Raw genomic sequence first — 19,327 nt, 5'->3', positions numbered from 1 at the left:
CCAATACCTGCAAAGCTGGCCTGAAAACGGGTAATGTGAAAGGTTACTTTTGGGCAGGAGAGGGACCTTGGAAAAACTGAGAACCTCAAGAAGAGAAGTCCCTCACAAGTGTAGGTAAAAACTAGTGGAGAGAGTCTTGTGCTTGGTTTCCATAGAAGTAGGGAAGCCAGCTGGTTTGTTTGCCCAAGACTTTCCCAGTTTTAACACTGAAAGTCCCACATCCCAGGTAACCCTCCAATGTAGGCAAACAGGGACAGAAGGTCACTCTAGATAGAAAAGCCAATTTCAGAGGTTTTAAAATTTCAACTTAAGCTTCCATATGAAAACTTCTGGAGAGAAGCTAAAATAGCTCAATACTTCAAAATTTCAGATGTGCAGAGCCCAGTCAAGGAGACCCACCTGCTTCATTAGCACCTTCACTACACCTACAGAAGTGATCAAGCCAAACCGAATGAGATCAGCCTTTTTCATGTCAAGAGTACACTTTGGAGATTATTTATGATCACAGGAAATTACTGGACACTTGGAAATAAAGTGAAAATGTACACAGCACACCCTTTCAATATTATATGGGAGTAAAGACTACCCAAGCCTTGTCTAGACAAGAGGAATGCACTTAGCTCATCTCATTGTTTACCTTGAAAAGTCCGACATATTGAAGTTACTTGTTAACATGTAGATTTTGTCCAGGAGAATTGAAAATGATTTTGTCTAGCAGTACAGACAACCCCAAAGATTTGTGGCCTGTAGGACATTAGTCGTTTTAAAAAATGAACTCAGCAAACTTATCCTAACACTCTTCTGTCAAATTGCCTATGGTGGTGGTGTTCGGTCCCTAAGTCATGCCCAACTCTTGTGACCCCCTAGGTTGTAGCCCACCAGGCTCCTCTGTCCATGGGGATTCTCCAGGCAAGAATACTGAAGTGGGTTGCCATTTCCTTCTCCAGAGGATCTTCCCAACCCAGAATCAAACCCGGATCTCCTGCATTGCAGGCAGATTCTTTACCAACTGAGCCACAATGGAAGCCCAAATTGCCCATAAATACTTGCAGCTTCTCAAATGCTCCTTGAGCCTGTCATAACATCATACTGAGTCCCTCACTGATTGATAATAATAATGATAATGAATTAGCTAGATCTTTGATAAGTATTGATTTTATATTTACTCAAAAGTCTTTTTTCTTTACCATTTTGAAAATTATAATTTAACATCAGCCATTTATACTTTTTTGTGGCTCTGACGGCAGAATACAGATAGGAAGGGTCAGTTTTGATGGAAAAAGGTCAAAGTCTAGAGCATGGAGCAAAATCAGGAGGAGACAGAGGGTCCAGTGAGATGCCAACAACTCACATAGGACCCATTGCAGAAAATGAAAAAAACACACAAACAAAAGTCAGCCCATCTCAGTCTAGGTCACAGCCTAAGATTCCTTATTGGTATGTACATCACTGGCTGATCTGTTTGACTGAAGTTTGCAGACATTAACAGGGTTTTATTTCCAGGGCCCTGACTGCTCCCCAAGATAAACTTCCCTGCTCAATGGGCCTAAAATTATACCATCTGCAAGTTCCTTCTTTGACTTAAAACCTTTCCTTTATTAAAATGCAAGTGTTTCTGGAAGAGGGTAATACAAAATACCTTATTAGTCATTCCCACCTTAGTATAATAAATCCCTAGCCTTTCCTAAAAGCAAATTTGAGATGAAAAAAAGGGAAAGGGGCAGGGATGGTCTGCCTTCCTAGGAAGGAGAGTCTCAGGAGAAGCAAAGGGATTCAGGGGATGGGATGGGGCCTTGGACTCACCGCCAAATCCTCTCGAGTGACAAAGCCCCTCTCCTCGGCACCGCAGTCCTGGAAGAAGCTCTGCAGTTCTTCAGCTGACTGGGAGGACCAGGACTCTGGCTCGGGGGCCACCGGCACATCCTGGCCATCAGCTGGCTCTAGCATCTGCCGCCGGCGGCTGGAGCCTAGCTTCCGTCCTTTCCGGGTCACTCTGAGTCCACTCTCCATGGTGTTTTGGCTTGGGGACAGAGAGGCGAGGGGGCACTAGGCTGCTGAACACCCTCACTCCCTTCTCAGAACTCTCCCACGATTCCCCATCACCCCTGGAGAACATCCACCGTGGCCAGCGGAGGAGCCCTGCCTGATCAGATCTGCGCTGGCCTCTCGGACCTCATCCTCCCCCTGCCCCCGACCTGCTGCCTCCAACACGTCTCACTCAGGGCCTTTGCCCTTTCTGCTCCCTCGGGCTGGAATGCCCTTCCCGGAGCTGTCCACACACCCTCACCTCCTTCAATTCTCCGCTCAACTGTGCACAGTCTTCTGCAGCCTTTCTAGGTTCTACTTTTTGACTTGGCGGCAGCTACACGTGGTGGTCCAGCATCTCGCTGTCTGAAGGCGCAGGAGCAGCTGAGCTATCCCTCCGCCTGCTCCTTCAGCTCCCCTCCTCACCTCTCACCTTCCTGCAGGGACTCCTCCACCCTCCCCTGCCCCCTCTCCCAGCCTCAGCTGGCCCCCAGCCTCGTTTTCCTCAACAACATTTCTCCACCCCTTTGACATACGCACCAGGGAATCAGTAGCTCCACACGTGGCCCTTATGGCCTTTCCAGACGTTTCCATCCTTCGCCCCCTCACTTCCGCATCCCATCATGCTCCATGTCAACCTTTCTGGACTACCCACCGTTCCTGGAATTCCAGACCCTCCGCCATGCTTCCTCCCTCTGCCCCAAACCTCCCTGATTCCCCCACCCCCTTGCCTAGCTGATACCTCTTCCTCCCTCACCTTAGAGGCCACCTCCTCTGAGATCCTCCCTAAAGCCCCCCTCCATACCTCAAGCACATACTTTATGTGACCTGATGATGTGCTGGGCTCATGCCTGTGAATGGTAAGGCACCCTGTGCCTCAGTCCACACTGCTCCTAGCTCCCCAGCATATTCATCAGTGCTAAGTCGCTTCAGTCAAGTCCCGAGTGAGTGGCCTTGCCCTCCTCCAGGGGATCTTCCCATCCCAGGGACCAAACCCAGGTGTCTTAGGTCTCCTGTGTTGGCAGGCAGGCTCTTTACTACTAGCGCCACCTGGGAAGCCCCTCCCTAGTACCTAGTAGATGCTCAAGTAAGGGTTGTCCAATTCATTCATTGGAGTACTTCCATCTGTCACTGAAGGTCAGGTAAGTCAGTTGATAAAGATTTTGATGGATAAAGATTTGTCCAGGTGAGGGCTCAAGGTAGGAGAGAAGGAGGCTGGAGTCTGAAAGGAGAAGAGTCAGGTTCTATGCTGGGGGGAGAGAGGGGGTCTGGGGGGGAGTAAGTCATGGGCACGTAAAGCTGTATTGAGGGGAAGGGATTGACGTTGTACGTAGGCAGCTTCGTGCAGGTGGTGAAACTTGAGTCAAGCTCTAAAGAGGGCAGGTAGGATTTAGAAGCCTTGAACAGCGTGTGTGAAGGGACCGGGGCCGCAGAGGACTTTCTTTGTTGGGATCAAAGGTCACAGACAAGCAGAGTAGAAGGGTCGGGAGGCTCTGCCTCAGGGGTAACTGGCTCATGGCAGGAGTCTGGGGCCACTGGTCTAGGTTCCCCTTAAGCAAGTTCCTCTACATAGGTTGCACAGGAGCTGAATGAAGCAATTCCTCACTCTTGAGGAGGCCCCAAACTTTTAAGTGAAGTCGAGTCTCTCTCACTGGCTCCCCATCAGTTATTGCCTTTTTCTCTTCCCTTTCTGCTTTTTTCTGTCCACCTGGTTTCTCTCCATTTCTCTCTGTCTCTGTCTCTCTCTCTCTCTCTCAGGAACTTCCAAGTCTGCTGCAGATGCAGTTTTGAGATTGAGGTGTAAGGGTGCCACAGTGAATAGGAATTCACCTGCAATGCAGAGGACATAGGTTCGATCCCTGGTCCAGCAGGAGCCTACACGCCACGGAGCAACAGAGGCCATACACCACAGCTACGGAAGCCCACACGCTCTAGAGCCCATGCTCCACAGCAAGAGAAGCCACCGCAACGAGAAGGCCGAGCACCCAAACTAGAGGAGCGCCCCCTCACCGCAACTAGAGAAAGTCTGCAGGCAGCAAGGAAAGACTTAGCACAACCAAACATAAAATGAATAAATAATAAAGTGCTTTTTATAAAAAGATTACAGATGTCAAACTGCAGTGGCACACTGGAGTCACATCTTAGGGGCTTGCAGAAAACCAGTTGTGAGTCTCTCTTCCCAACTCAGCAGCTGGAGATCAACTGCTGTGGGAGTATTTATACCATCAGTCAGTTCAGTTCAGTTCAATCATTCAGTCGTGTCCGACTCTTTGCAACCCCATGAATCGCAGCATGCCAGGCCTCCCTGTCCATCACCAACTCCCAGAGTTCACTCAAACTCATGTCCATCGAGTCGGTGATGCCATCCAGCCTTCTCATCCTCTGTCATCCCCGTCTCCTCCTGCCCCCAATCCCTCCCAGCATCAGGGTCTTTTCCAATGAGTCAACTCTTCACATGAGGTGGCCAAAGGATTGGAGTTTCAGCTTTAGTATCAGTCCTTCCAATGAACACCTAGGACTGATCTCCTTTAGGATGGACTGGTTGGATCTCCTTGCAGTCCAAGGGACTCTCAAGAGTCTTCTCCAACACCACAGTTCCAAAGCACCAATTCTTCGGTGCTCAGCTTTCTTCACAGTCCAACTCTCACATCCATACATGACCACTGGAAAAACCATAGCCTTTGTTGGCAAAGTAGTATCTCTGTTTTTTAATATGCTATCTAGGTTGGTCATAACTTTCCTTCCAAGGAGTAAGCGTCTTTTAATTTCATGGCTGCAATCACCATCTGCAGTGATTTTGGAGCCCAAAAAATAAAGTCTGACATTGTTTCCACTGTTTCCGCATCTATTTCCCATGAAGTGATGGGACCAGACGGCATGATCTTCATTTTGTGAATGTTGAGCTTTAAGCCAGTTTTTTCACTCTCCACTTTCACTTTCATCAAGAGGCTTTTTATTTCTTCTTTCTGCCATAAGGGTGGTATCATCTGCATATCTGAGGTTATTGATATTTCTCCTGGCAATCTTGATTCCAGCTTGTGCTTCCTCTAGCCGAGCGTTTCTCATGATGTACTCTGCATACAAGTTAATAAGCAGGGTGACAAGATACAGCCTTGACATACTCCTTTTCCTATTTGGAACCAGTCTGTTGTTCCATGTCCAGTTCTAACTCTTGCTTCCTGACCTGCATACAGATTTCTCAAGAGGCAGGTCAGGTGGTCGGGTATTCCCATCTCTTTCAGAATTTCCCATAGTTTATTGTGATCCACGCAGTCAAAGGCTGTGGCATAGTCAATAAAGCAGAAATAGATGTTTTTCTGGAACTCTCTTGCTTTTTCAATGATAAAGCGGATGTTAGCAATTTGACCTCTGGTTCCTCTGCCTTTTCTAAAACCAGCTTGAACATCTGGAAGTTCACGATTCACATATTGCTGAAGCCTGGCTTGGAGAATTTTGAGCGTGACTTCACTAGTGTGTGAGATGAGTGCAATTGTGCAGTAGTTTGAGCATTCTTTGGCATTGCCTTTCTTTGGGATTGGAATGAAAACTGACCTTTTCCAGTCCTGTGGCCACTGCTGAGTTTTCCAAATTTGCTGGCATATTGAGTGCAACACTTTCACAGCATCATCTTTCAGGATTTGAAATAGCTCAACTGGAATTCCATCACCTCCACTAGCTTTGTTCGTAATGATGCTTTCTAAGGCCCACTTGACTTCACACTCCAGGATGTCTGGTTCTAGGTGAGTGATCACACCATCGTGATTATCTTGGTCTTGAACCTCTTTTTTTGTACAGTTCTCCTGTGTATTCTTGCCGCCTCTTCTTAATATCTTCTACTTCTGTTAGGTCCAGACCATTTCTGTCCTTTATTGAGCCCATCTTTGCATGAAATGTTTCCTTGGTATCTCTAATTTTCCTGAAGAGATCTCTAGTCTTTCCCATTCTGTTGTTTTCCTCTATTTCTTTGCATTGATCACTGAGGAAGGCTTTATCTCTCCTTGCTATTCTTTGGAACTCTGCATTCAAATGCATATATCTTTCCTTTTCTCCTTTGCTTTTCGTTTCTCTTCTTTTCACAGCTATTTGTAAGTCCTCCTCAGACAGCCATTTTGCTTTTTTGCATTTCTTTTCCATGGGGATGGTCTTGATGCCTGTCTCCTGTACAATGTGGCAAACCTCCGTCCATAGTTCATCAGGCACTCTGTCTATCAGATCTAGGCCCTTAAATCTATTTCTCACTTCCACTGTATAATCATAAGGGATTTGATTTAGGTCATACCTGAATGGTCTAGTGGTTTTCCCTACTTTCTTCAATTTCAGTCTGAATTTGGTATTAAGGACTTCATGATCTGAGCCACAGTCAACTCCTGGTCTTGTTTTTGCTGACTGTTTAGAGCTTCTCCATCTCTGGCTGCAAAGGATATAATCAATCTGATTTCAGTGTTGACCATCTGGTGATGTCCATGTGTAGCGTCTTCTCTTGTGTTGTTGGAAGAGGGCGTTTGCTATGACCAGTGCGTTCTCTTGGCAAAACTCTATTAGCCTTTGCCCTGCTTCATTCCGTACTCCAAGGCCAAATTTGCCTGTTACTCCAGGGGTTTCTTGACTTCCTACTTTTGCATTCCAGTCCCCTATAATGAAAAGGACATCTTTTTCGGGAGTCAGTTCTAAAAGGTCTTGTAGGTCTTCATAGAACCGTTCAACTTCAGATTCTTCAGTGTTACTGGTTGGGACATAGACTTGGATTACTGTGATATTGAACGGTTTGCCTTGGAAACAAAGATCATTCTGTCGTTTTTGAGATTGGATCCAAGTACTGCATTTCAGACTCTTTTGTTGACCACGGTGGCCACTCCATTTCTTCTAAGGGATTCCCACAGTAGTAGACACAATGGTCATCTGAGTTAAATTCACCCATTCCATTGACTTCCCTGGTGGCTCAGATGTTAAAGCGTCTGCCTACAATGTGAGAGAACCGGGTTCAATCCCTGGCTCAGGAAGATCTCCTGGAGAAGGGAATGGCAACCTACTCCAGTATTCTTGCCCCCCCGCAAAAAAGGGGGGCTCAATTTATACCATGGGAATCAGCAAATGTTACAAATCAGAGTTTCTTCCCCCAAAGAACAGTCACAAGCACATCCATTCCCAGACCTAGCATGCATTTAAGTGACCACTGTTTACTGAACACCAACTGAATGCAGGCAGAGTGGGAAGCGAGCCTGCCATGGTGTGTGTGGTCCCATTAGGCAAATTAGGAAAAGTGTTCCTTCCTCCCAGCAGATGCAGCCCAGTGCCAGGGCCCAAGGATTGGCAAGTGGACTGTTGGCTGGAGTCCAGTCCCCCCGCTCCCTCTTTGACCAGGCACCTTTGTGCAGGACACAACCTACATACCCAAGTGGAGCCCCTGGCCCTTTATATATATAGGTGTGGACTAACTCCTGGTCTCCCATAGAGGTACTCACACAGATTCATGCAGAAGAAGACACAAGATTAATTACAGCACAGTGTGGAAGGGGCAGCAAACCTGTGTGCCAAGTGCTGTGAGAGCATTGCAAAAGGAGCAACTCACTCGGCAGTGTCTATCAGGGAGGACTTCCTGGGGGAGGTGACATAATTTAGCAGTGAATTCCAGGGCAGAAGAGATCAGACTTAACCTGGATCCCTTCATGCTGCCCGGCCTTGTTCTGAGCATGTGTTGGACCCTCATGCCCTCATGTTACTCACTGTTTCCTCTTCTGATTCACACTGTCCCTCAGAATGTGGGGTGTTCTACCAGACAACTAGTAGACTCAAATAATACTGATGTAGTAAAAGAAAAAACAAGGCAGGGGGACTGTTCTATATCCAAGAGAATAAAAATAGGGAATTCTCTGGCCATCCAGTGGTTAGGACTCTGCACTCTCATTTCCAAGGGCCTAGGTTCGATCCCTGGTCAGGGAACTAAGATCCCACAAGCCATGTGGAGCAGCCAAAAAGAAAACAGAGAGAAAGAGAATAAAAATAAATGACACCTAAATATATTATGTGATTATTAATTGGATTTTCCTTTAAAAAAAAAACAGTAAGAATAAGGAATATTTTGTGGAAAGAAAAAAAGGAATATTTTGTGGACAGCTGGGAAAATTTGAATGTGAACTTTATATCAGATATTCACTGAGCAATGTGAAATTTTTTCGGTGTGACACGTGTTGTGATCATGTAGACAAATCTCTGTCTTTAAGAGATCCATGCTAAAGTATATATTATGTCTGCATTTCACTTTCAAATGGCTCTGTGTAAATACATAAGCAAATTGAGAGGAAATAAGTGTGTGTGTGTGTGTGTGTGTGTGTGTGCGTGTGTGTGTGGAGAGAGAGAGTAAATGGGGCAAATTGTAAGCCATCTGTCCAATAGCTTTCATTGTACTATTTGCTCAACTTTTGTAGATTTGAAAGTTTTCTTAATAAAAAGCAGGGGAGATGGGAATTGCCTGGTTGTCCAGTGGTTAACTTTTGAATTGTGATGCTGGAGAAGACACTTGAGATCACTTGGACTTCAAGGAAATCAAACCAGTCAATCCTTAAGGAAACCAACCCTGAATATTCATTGGAAGGACTGCTGCTGAAGCTGAAGCTCCAATACTTTGGCCACCTGATGTGAAGAGCCAACTCATTGGGAAAACCCTGATGCTGGGAAAGATTGAGCGCATGAGGAGAAGTGAATGACAGGATGACAGGATGGCATCATTAAGTCAATGGAAGAGTTTGAGCGAACTCCAGGAGATGGAGAAAGACAGGGAAGCCTAGTGTGCTGCGGTCCATGGGGCTGCAAAGAGTCAGACACACATGTGCGACTGGACAACAACCAGTGGTTAGGACTTTGCACTTTCCCTGTCGAGGGCCCAGGTTCCGTCCCTGGTTGAAGAATTGAAATCTCTCAAGCCGAAGGGCAGGACCAAAAACAAAAATAAAAACCAGAGGAGGAAAAACCAAGCCAAGAATGAGATTCCAGGAGTTAGAATAGAGAATTTCATCCACAAATCCAACTGTCCTTCCACTAGTATCAACATCTCCACAACCACATCACCCTCCAAGCTCTCCCTGGAGACAATGAAGAGATACACACCCCTCCTTGGGCTGCATCTGTCCACACCTGGAAGTCACCATCCATCCTCACTCACCGTCCCCCTAAGGCGGGGAGGGGTCTCCTTCCTCCATGACCCAACGACTTTCCAGTGGGTTAGGCCTTGGGCCTTGTATGTTATATTCAAAGAAACACTCACTGAGCATCAGTACCAGGAGAGGGTCCATCGCACCCTCTTGACCCATAAATGTGGAAAAAGAGGCCAAGAGAGGCAGTGATTTCCAGTCCCACTGCTCTGGAGTCAGGCAAACCCTGCCTCTCCGAGCCCTGCCGCTCACAGGCTATGTGACCATGAGGAAGTCACATAACATCTCCGTGCCTTATTCTCCTCACTGGGACATGAGACCAGTGTCTACCACACAGGGTTGCCGTGAAGATGAAATAAGACAGTTGGACTGGAAACACCACTTCCTATTCCCAGCGGAGCCCAACTCGCATTTCGGCTTCATTTTTCTTATCATTAATTTTTTTTTTTTTTTGGTCTCACCACGTGGCTTGCAGGATCTGAGTTCCCTTGCCAGAGACTGAACCCATGCTCCCTAAAGTGGAACCTTGAATTCTTAACCTCTGGACCATCAGGGAATTTCCCCAGCTTTACTTTCTCTCAACACTTGTCACCTTCCCAGAAGAGTCTTTTATTCATTTATTTTGTAAAATTTGCATCTCTTCTTACTGAATAGAAGCCTCTTCTGTTTACTGCTCTATTTCAAATGCCTTAGAACAGTGTCCTGCCTACAGTCAGTGCTCAGCAAATATTTGTTGAATATATAATCAATGTAAAGCACTCAGAACTATGCCCCGAATATGGCATAGGATAACCACTGGATACAGTAGCCCATGACATTGAGGGTGATAGCATGGATGCGGGCGAAATGCCATTTGAGTCTCATAAAACTCAGATGTTGTACAGATATGATTTTATACCCACTCAACAGATGAGAAAACTGAGGGAGAGAGGCTCCAGAAGGCAGAGGCCACCAGCCCAAGCCATGACATCGGAAGCAAACCTGATGCCAGACCCACTCTCTGGGTTTGTCACAGGACAGACTTGCCCCAAGACCGCTTCTTGGAGAAGCACCTCCTCGGTGGGCAGGAGACGCCTATGTGGATCACAGACACCAGACAGAGCAGCCGTGATGGACCAGGGCTTTGAAACAGGACAGAGTGGGAGGCTTTGCTCTGGCTGTCAGACTTAGAAAACTCAAGTTCTGTGTGCACTTCCGTTGATGGAGATAACAAACATGAGGCAGAAAGATAAGATTCTTGTTGTGGAAGCTTCTAGAACTGAAGCCCTGGGGAGGAGAGTCTGCTGTGATATGGGTGCCACGTCACTGAGGATGCCAGGCTCCCACAAGTGAAGGGAGTCACAATCCTGAAATAGAGTTCCTGGGGCCACGTCTCAGGACACGGGATGCTGTTGGCACCCTGTGGGGGAGTTCCTTGTTGAGCTGCACCCCATTTCCACCTGACACTGTGTAAGGAAGCAGCGCCTACTGGACACCTTGCCAGTCCCCACCATGCCTCAGACCTCAGCGCCAGCCCTCTGAGCCCATCGAGTCTTCTCTGCCCAGATGGCACTCAGCGGCCCCCTCCTCGCCTGTCAGGAGTCCCGGGGCTGAAAGGCAGCAGGCGCCCTAGTGCCAGCACCACCTCAACGAACCTGTCACCATCAGTCAGGGACAGGGAGTTCCCCCTCACAGCCGAGAACAGTGCCCTAAAAACAGTCTGTGTCCCATCCAGGCCAGGGATGGCCACTCAGAAACAATGGGAACGTCCTTCAGTCAGTTCTCACAAAGGTGTACCTGCGCGTACACACAGGCATACGCACGACACACACACACGCTACTCCCTCATAGTCAGACACGACACCTGTCACAACCTCTGGTGTGTACCAAGGTTCCTGCCCACTCAGAGTCACTCAGAGCAAAGTCCTCCGAGTCCGCCAGCAGGGGCTTCCCTCCGTCAGTGACCCCTCCTCCGCCACATCCTCCCTTTTGTCTTTTTTCTTCGGCTGCACTGCAGGGCCTGTGGGGTCTTAGTTCCTTGACCGGGAATGGAACCCAGGCCCCGCAGCAGGGGAAGCGTGGAGTCCTAACCACGGGACCACCAGGGAAGTCCCCACACTCCCCTCTCTGGTCATCACAGCCTCACACCTGTAACCGTGGGAAATGCCATCCTGCCTGGGAGCGCACGCACACATGCACACACGCACACCCCTGGCACTGCGCCCTCTCCCCACCTCACCCAAGAAACCAAATAAAATTTGAGGCTAGACATGAGGGCTGATGAATCCTGCTCCCAGTCCTACCAGAAATCAGCTCCCCATTGTAGGATTCAGTTCAGGAAGCAGGGACCACAGGCTTTCCCCCAGGAAGTGGAGAGCCTCGTAAGAGGGTGCTGTGGGGACTAGGACAGAATTGCAACAGGGCACCTGCAGACACCTCAGGGCCTCCGCCAGTTCCATCGTCCTCTCTTCAAAGGGTTGAGGACCTGGGTCTGTGCTTCACTCCACCTCCTTCAGTAACTACAAGTAACAGTGACAGTCACAGAACTCAAGTCGTCCAAGTCGGCAGATCCAAGAGACCCCCTAGCGTATTTATCCTCTCTCTCGCCCTTGCTAACCTCAAACAGAAACCAAGGCTCTGAGAAGCCAGGTGACTTCCCCAGGGTTACACGACCATTTAGGGGTAGATAATCTATCCGAGTCTCCTGCCCAAATGCCTTCCACTTGCTGCAGACAGCTCCAGATTAATGAGAGAAAGGCTCAGCCCTTTGCACCTCATCCCAGCAGCTGGGGGGAACCACAGCTCCCTCCCCCACTCTCACGCCACCAAAGAAAAGAAGCATTGCAACTCCGGTCGCTCCCACCTCTCAGAGGCTCCCAGTCGTGCATGTAGCCCCGTACCTCCTGGGCCCGGTAATGAGGCAAAAACTGCCCCCAGGAGACCACGAGCTCTGGAACTGTTAACAGTCTTGCTTCTTGCTTAACCACTCTTTCCGTTCCCTGGCAAGCCAATCGCCTGTGCTAATCTATGGGACTTCCTGTCGAAGTGACCAACTGGTTAGCCTTTCACAATCTTGCTTGGTACTCCTGAAGCACACTAGTCCTCAAATCTTGGAACTGAAGAAAGCTGTAGTGGGTGGAGAGACCCCTGTAATCAAAGGCTCAGAAAAGTAAGGTCACCCAGTTCTCAATGGCAAAGTCAGAACTTGGGCCTGAGTCTCTGGTTGCCAGAGGGATGCTTCAACTTATCCCAACCAGAGTGTTCAAGAGCATAATTACGGCTAAAGCCAAGAGTATACACCATGCCTTACCTCAGATCCTCACCCTCAGACCAGGTCTTGGAAATCCAGGGGAGGCCCACACCCAAAGTATCCTTTAGAGAATAGTCTAACCTAATACCAGAATTTACTGTTGAACTACATCCATTAGAACTGCATGGTTCAGTTCAGTTCAGTCACTCAGTCGTGTCCGACTCTTTGCGACCCCATGAACCGCAGCACGCCAGGCCTCCCTGTCCATCACCAACTCCCGGAGTTCACCCAAACTCATGTCCATTGAGTCGGTGATGCCATCCAACCATCTCATCCTCTGGCATCCCCTTCTCCTTCCACCTTCAATCATTCCCAGCATCAGGGTCTTTTCAAATGAGTCAGCTCTTCCCATCAGGTGGCCATAGTATTGGAGTTTCAGCTTCAACATCAGTCCTTCCAGTGAACACCCAGGACTGATTTCCTTTAGGATGGACTGGTTGGATCTCCTTGCAGTCCAAGGGACTCTCAAGAGTCTTCTCCAACACCACAGTTCAAAAGCATCAATTCTTCGGCGCTCAGCTTTCTCCACAGTCCCAACTCTCACATCCATACATGACCACTGGAAAAACCATAGCCTTGACTAAACGGACCTTTGTTGGCAAAGTAATGTCTCTGCTTTTTTTTTTTTTTTTGTCTCTGCTTTTTAATATGCTATCTAGGTTGGTCGTTAACTTTCCTTCCAAGGAGTAAGCGTCTTTTAATTTCATGGCTGCAATCACCATCTGCAGTGATTTTGGAGCCCAAAATATTAAGTCAGCCACTGTTTCCCCATCTACTTCCCATGAAGTGATGGGACCAGATGCCATGATCTTAGTTTTCTGAATGTTGAGCTTTAAGCCAATTTTTTCACTCTCCTCTTTCACTTTCATCAAGAGGCTCTTTAGTGCTTCTTCACCTTCTGCCATAAGGGTGGTGTCATCTGCATATCTGAGGTTATTGGTATTTCTCCTGGCAATCTTGATTCCAGCTTGTGCTTTTTCCAGCCCAGCATTTCTCATGATGTACTCTGCATACAAGTTAATAAGCAGGGTGACAATATACAGCCTTGACGTACTCCTTTTCCTATTTGGAACCAGTCTGTTGTTCCATGTCCAGTTCTAATGGTTGCTTCCTGACCTGCATACAGATTTCTCAAGAGGCAGGTCAGGTGGTCTGTATTCCCATCTCTTTCAGAATTTTCCACAGTTTATTGTGATCCACACAGTCAAAGGCTTTGGCATAGTCAATAAAGCAGAAAGAGATGTTTTCCTGAAACTCTCTTGCTTTTTCGATGATCCAGCAGATGTTGGCAATTTGATCTCTGGTTCCTCTGCCTTTTCTAAAACCAGCTTGAACATCTGGAACTTCACAGTTCACATATTGCTGAAGCCTGGCTTGGAGAATTTTGAGCATGACTTTACTAGCATGTGAGATGAGTGCAACTGTGCAGTACTGAAGCATGAATACAAATGGATGAACTTATGGGGACAAAATAAAGAATAAAAAGGAATAGACTCACTTTATGCGGGACTTTATTGTATAAAAAAGATGGCATTTCAAACTAGTAGAGAAAAGATGGTTTAGTCAATAAACTGTGAGAATGGCCTAAGTATCTGCCAAAAACAAAGTTGGAACTCGAACTCTAAAAGAATTCCAGAGCAAAAGTTCAGGCATGGACTTCCCTGGTGGCCAAGTACATAAAAATCTGCCTGTTAATGCAGAGGACACAGGTTTGATCACTGGTCTGGAAGATTCCCCATGCTGCAGAGCAAATAAGCCCGTGTGCGACAACTCCTGAACCCCGTGGCCTACAACAAGAGAAGCCGCTGCAACGAGAAACCTTCAAACCACAGCCAAGAGTAGCGCCAGCTCACCACAACTAGAGAAAGCTCGAACAAAGCAACGAAGACCCAGGGCAGCCAAAAATAAATAAATAAAGCATTCTGGCTAAAAAAAAAAAAAATTTAAGCATTCCAGTGCTCACTTCAGCAATACATACTAAAGTTGGAATGATACAGAGACGATTAGCATGGCCCTTGCCCAAGGATGACATGCAAATTCATGGAGTGTTCCATGTTTTTTAGTACAGAAAGACAAATATCATATGATATTTCTCATATATGGAAATCTTTTTTTTTAAGGGTACAGATGAACTTTTTTTACAAAACAGAAGTAGAGTCACAGGGATGTAGAAACAAACTTATGGCTACCAGTGGATAAGGTGGGAAGGGATAAATCGGGAGATTGAGATTGACATATACATACTGTTATATACTAGGGCCTTCCCTGGTGGCTCAATGGTAAAGAATTCGCCTGTCAATGCAGGAGAAACAGGTTCAATCCCTGGTCTGGGAAGATCCCACATTCCTCGGAGCAACAAAGTCTGTGAGCCACAACTGCTGATCCTGTGCTCTCGAGTCCAGGAACCTAAACTGCTGAGCCCATTGACTGCAACTACTGAAGCCCGAATGTTCTAGAGTCTGTGCTCCAAAAAAGAAGCCACTGCAACGAGAAGCCCATGCATCACTGCTAGAGAGTAGCCCCTACTCGCCACAACTAGAGAAAGCTGTCGAAGCAGTGAAGACCCAGCACAGCCAAATAAATAAATAAAATTATTTTTTAAGGTAAAATAGATAACTAATAAGAAATTGCTGTGAAGCACAGGAAACTCTACTCAGTACTCTGTAATGGCCTATATGGGAAAAGAATCTAAACAGAGAGTGGATGTATGTATATGTATAAACCATTTTGCTATACACCTGAAACTTACACAGCATTGTAAATCAACCATACTCCAATAAAAAAAATTAAATAGAAAGAAAGAACTCTCTGCCAATGCAGATAACTGTTTAATATACTGAAAGTGAGTGGGAAATCAAAACTATCTGGAATTTCACCATTGTTATTTTTTGCACCTCTTTACAAATATACCATTTATGTTTTTTAAATTTTAAACATAAAAAAATTCATACAACTTTATGTTGTTTGCAATTTGCTTCAAAATAGTCAAGGGATGGAGGAATGGGTGGGGCATAGCTGAAATGAGACTGAAGGTGAAAGTGTTAGTCACTCAGTCATGCCCCACTCTTAGAGACCCCATAAATTGTAGCCCACCAGGCTCCTCTGTCCATGGGATTTTCCAGGCAAGAATATTGGAGCGGTTGCCATGCCCTCCTTCAGGGGATCTTCCCAAACCAGACATCGAACCCGGTTCTCCTGCATTGCAGGCGGACTCTTTACCTTCTGAGCCACGAGAGAACCCACTCTGCCCTGTTCTGATTGCCGTTGAAGCTGTTGAGGATACTGCTGCTTCCTTCCTTCTCTCTACTTTTGTGTCTGTTTGAACAAATGCCAAAAGAAATTACTGGGTAATTTTAAAAATAATCTTGGAGCATTCAAGGCCTTTCCAGTCATGTCACAAAGCGTTAGAAGCCATAAAAGAAAAGACTGAGCTAGTCCACTAGATATCAATTTTTTTAAAGAAAAAAATTAAACAACTGAATGGCAAAAAAAATTCACCGTTGATGAATCAAAAGGTAAACAAACTATGAAAAAGTATTCATGTAGCATAGAAAATAAACTAATTTCCTTTTTATTAATATATCATGAGTTCCTATAGATCAATGAAAAACCAGTAATACATATGAGAAATTGGTATCATTTATGGATATACAATTTGTGAGAAATAAAATGGCTTTCAGACACATGAAGAATGTTTATCTTCACATATGATAAAAGAAATAAAAAATAAAGCTATAATGAGATATGATTTTAAGTTAACCAGTTGGTAAAACAAAACAAAAAGGGGATAATATGCTGCGTTATAAAGGATGTAGAAAAACATTTTCACAAGTTGTAAGAATATATATTTGTACATCTTTCATGAAAAGTAATGTGATAATATCTGTCAACATTTAAAATGCAAAAAGCTTTTTACTCAGCAATTTCACTTCTACTCATTTGTCCTACAGGTGATGTACAAAATAACGATATAAAAGGCTATTCATCACAGCACTGTCTGTCGTAGCAGAAGATTGGGAACAACCTAAATTTCCACCAACAGGAAACTATTAATACTTAATAAGTTCTGATATAAGCATATGATGGACAACGAGAAAGATCCAGGCAGGCTTTCAGAAGATATGGAATGACCTTCAGAAGATACTGTTGAATGAAAAAAGTGAAGTGCAGAACACTGAGTCTAGTGTGTTTTGCATGAAGAAGTGTATGTGTGTGGACGAATATAAACGCACACGCAGTTGTACATGTTTGTAAATGCACAGGATATTTCTAACAGAAAAGACAAGAAGCTGGTAACAGGTAGGCTGGAAAGAAGTATTGTGATGGACAAACAGGGAGATTTATGTCTCGTTGTTTATTTTCTACCATCTTTAGACAATATCCATTCAAAAATAAATTTAAGAATCCTTTGTACATATTCAAACAGAAAGTGATGAAGAAAATGTAGTAAAATGCTAACATTTAGGGACTGTTGGCGAAGGCTCTATGGGAATGATTCTACTATTTTCGCAGCTCTTCTGTAGGTCTGAAATGATTTCAAAACAAAGAGTTTCCAAGATGAATAAACTTAATTTCTAAAAAATACTCTCACAGCCAACCATCACTTTCACTCCCTTCTTACTGCTGAAAAATTGGTACTCAGAGTTTCCATGGCATTATTGAGCTAAATAAAAATCCATTTTTAATACAACAAAAATTTGTTCACAATTTTATTCTTGTAATTTTTATTGGTACATAGTTGATTTACAATGCTGTGTTAGTTTTAAGGGTATAGTGAAGTGATTCAGTTACACAGATATGCATATCCTCTCTTTTTTTTTTAGACTTTTTTCCCATATAGGCTATTACAGAGTATTGAGTAGAGTTCCCCACACTATACAACAGGTTCTTACTACTAGTAATTTCATATATAGTAGTGTGCATATGTCAATCCCAATCTCCCAATTTATCCCACCCCTGGTAACCCCTGGTAACCCTGGTAACCATGTTTTCTTTCTATATCTATGACCCTACTTCTATTTTGCAAATAAGGTTTTTTGTACTCATTTTTTTTAGATTCCGCATATTATGCAATATGATCTTCGTTTTTCTGTGTCTGGCTTACTTCACTCAGTATGGCAGTCTCTAGGTTCAGCCATGTTGCTGCAGATGGCATTATTTTGTCTTTTTGTGGCTGAGTAATATTCCATCCTATATATGTACCATATCTTTATCCATTCCTCTGCTGCCAGACGTTTAGGTTGCTCCCATGTTCTGCCTATTTTAAATAGTGCTGCAGTGAACACTGGGGTGCATGTATCTTTTTGATTGACGGTTTTCTCTGGGCAGTGCTGAGGAGTGGGATTGGTGAGTCATATGGTGGTTCTATTTTTAGTTTTTTAAGGACCCTTCATACTGTTCTCTGTAGTAACTGGACCAATTAACATTCCCACCAATAGTGAGGAGGGTTCCCTTTTCTCCACACTCTCTCCAGCATTTACTGGTTGTAGATTTTTTTGGATGATGGCTGTTATGACCTGTGTCAACAAATATTTATTGAGTGTCTAATATGAGCCAGCACTGAGGATACAAAAGTGAGAAAAATAGGGAAAATCCATATACAATATAATATAGTCTGATAGCAACAGGTGGTATGGAGAGAAGTAAAGCAGAGCAAAGGGATTGAATGGTGAGGGGTATATTTTAGATGGTGTGGGGGGGGTGGCGGTCAGAAGTCTGTCCGAGGAGCTGATACTGGGATAGAGTGTGTGAGGAAGGCGTTTTGGAAGAAGCATGTTCAGGGAGAGGAAACAGGGAGTGCAAAGCCCTGAGGCAAGAGCTTGCCTTGTGTACATGAGAAGCAGTGAGGAAACCACTGTGGCTGAAGCAGGTAGTGGAGGGCAGAGTGAGATGAGGCCAGAGGTGCGACCCGTAGACCCTGTAAGGACACGGTTTTTTATTGTAAGTGAGACAGAAGCCACTTGGAGGATGGCAAGATCCTGTGTGGGTTTTAAAAGGATCCTTGTGGCTGCTTTCATTGTGGAGAATAAACTGCCCTAGGCAGAGGCTGAACGAAGCGGGAGACCAGTGAGGGGGCTGCTACAATAATCCGGACAAGGGATGGCTGGGACCAGGGGGGCAGCTGCAACTAACGAGAGGCGAGCGGACTCCGAATATATTCTGGAAGGAGGGCCAGCAGTGCTTGCTTCTGTGTTTGGGCAACTGCAGGAGATCTGGGACCTTTTTCTCTCCAGCAAGGGACTCTCCCCACTTCTCTGAGAGTAGAGTGCGTTTGGATTGTTAAGATCAAGTACCCAGGATCTCAAGGCATCCCGAGTCCATTTTCTCCCACCCCCACCACCCCACCACCCAACAGTGGAAACAAAGGGGCACAGAAACAGCAGGAGGAGGTCCCAGCCGTCTCTGATGGAGCCTGTGTCACAGAGTCGAATCTGTAGGTGGTGAGAGCTCAGCCTGGCCTCCCCTTCACACCGGCCCCTGGGGAGAAACCTGCCCGTGAGACAGCTGGCAGGAAGACCTAGCTTGATGCTAGGGGAAAAATTAGATGCAGGCTTTTGGGGACACAGCAGAGGTAACTCGAAAATGCAACATCACTGGAATGAGCTCGGAAACTAAATTTTACAAAAACGGAATGAAGGAACGAGGATCAAAGACAGTGAGACGGTTTTGTGAACGCGAAAGTTCCATGCTCACTGATTTTCTTATAAAAATGTTTTATGAGATGAAAGTGACGTCGCTCAGTCGTGTCCGACTCTTTGCAGCCCCATGGACTGCAGCCTACCAGGCTTCTCTGTCCACCCAGGCAAGAATACTGGAGTGGGTTACCATTTCCTTCTCCAGGAGATCTTCCTGACCCAGGGATTGA

At 45.7% G+C, this 19,327-nt stretch overlaps 1 protein-coding gene and 1 non-coding gene across 2 annotated transcripts in view; one reads left to right on the top strand and one right to left on the bottom strand.

The window, feature by feature from the left end:
- The window catches only part of RAB44 (RAB44, member RAS oncogene family), a 37,736-nt gene extending 25,632 nt beyond the window's left edge, over positions 1 to 12,104 (bottom strand). Inside the window, exons 1-2 of the mRNA XM_027958956.3 lie at positions 12,016 to 12,104; positions 1,804 to 2,020 (exon numbers count right to left, since the gene is read on the bottom strand). Coding sequence (XP_027814757.2) covers positions 1,804 to 2,010 — 207 coding nt within the window. The 5' untranslated portion in view covers positions 2,011 to 2,020; positions 12,016 to 12,104. The remainder of the gene's footprint in view (positions 1 to 1,803; positions 2,021 to 12,015) is intronic.
- A 2,312-nt stretch (positions 12,105 to 14,416) lies between these two features.
- Positions 14,417 to 14,522, top strand: LOC114109801 (U6 spliceosomal RNA). Its single transcript, XR_003586376.1, has one exon. It is a non-coding gene; the product is annotated as a U6 spliceosomal RNA (small nuclear RNA).
- The last annotated feature ends 4,805 nt before the right edge of the window (positions 14,523 to 19,327 follow it).

The sequence above is a fragment of the Ovis aries genome, chromosome 20 (assembly GCF_016772045.2).
Source record: "Ovis aries strain OAR_USU_Benz2616 breed Rambouillet chromosome 20, ARS-UI_Ramb_v3.0, whole genome shotgun sequence".
In the NCBI taxonomy this organism is placed as follows: Eukaryota; Metazoa; Chordata; class Mammalia; order Artiodactyla; family Bovidae; genus Ovis; species Ovis aries.
The sequence above is the reverse complement of the archived record's forward strand: the minus strand, read 5'-3'. Positions and strand labels throughout refer to the sequence as shown.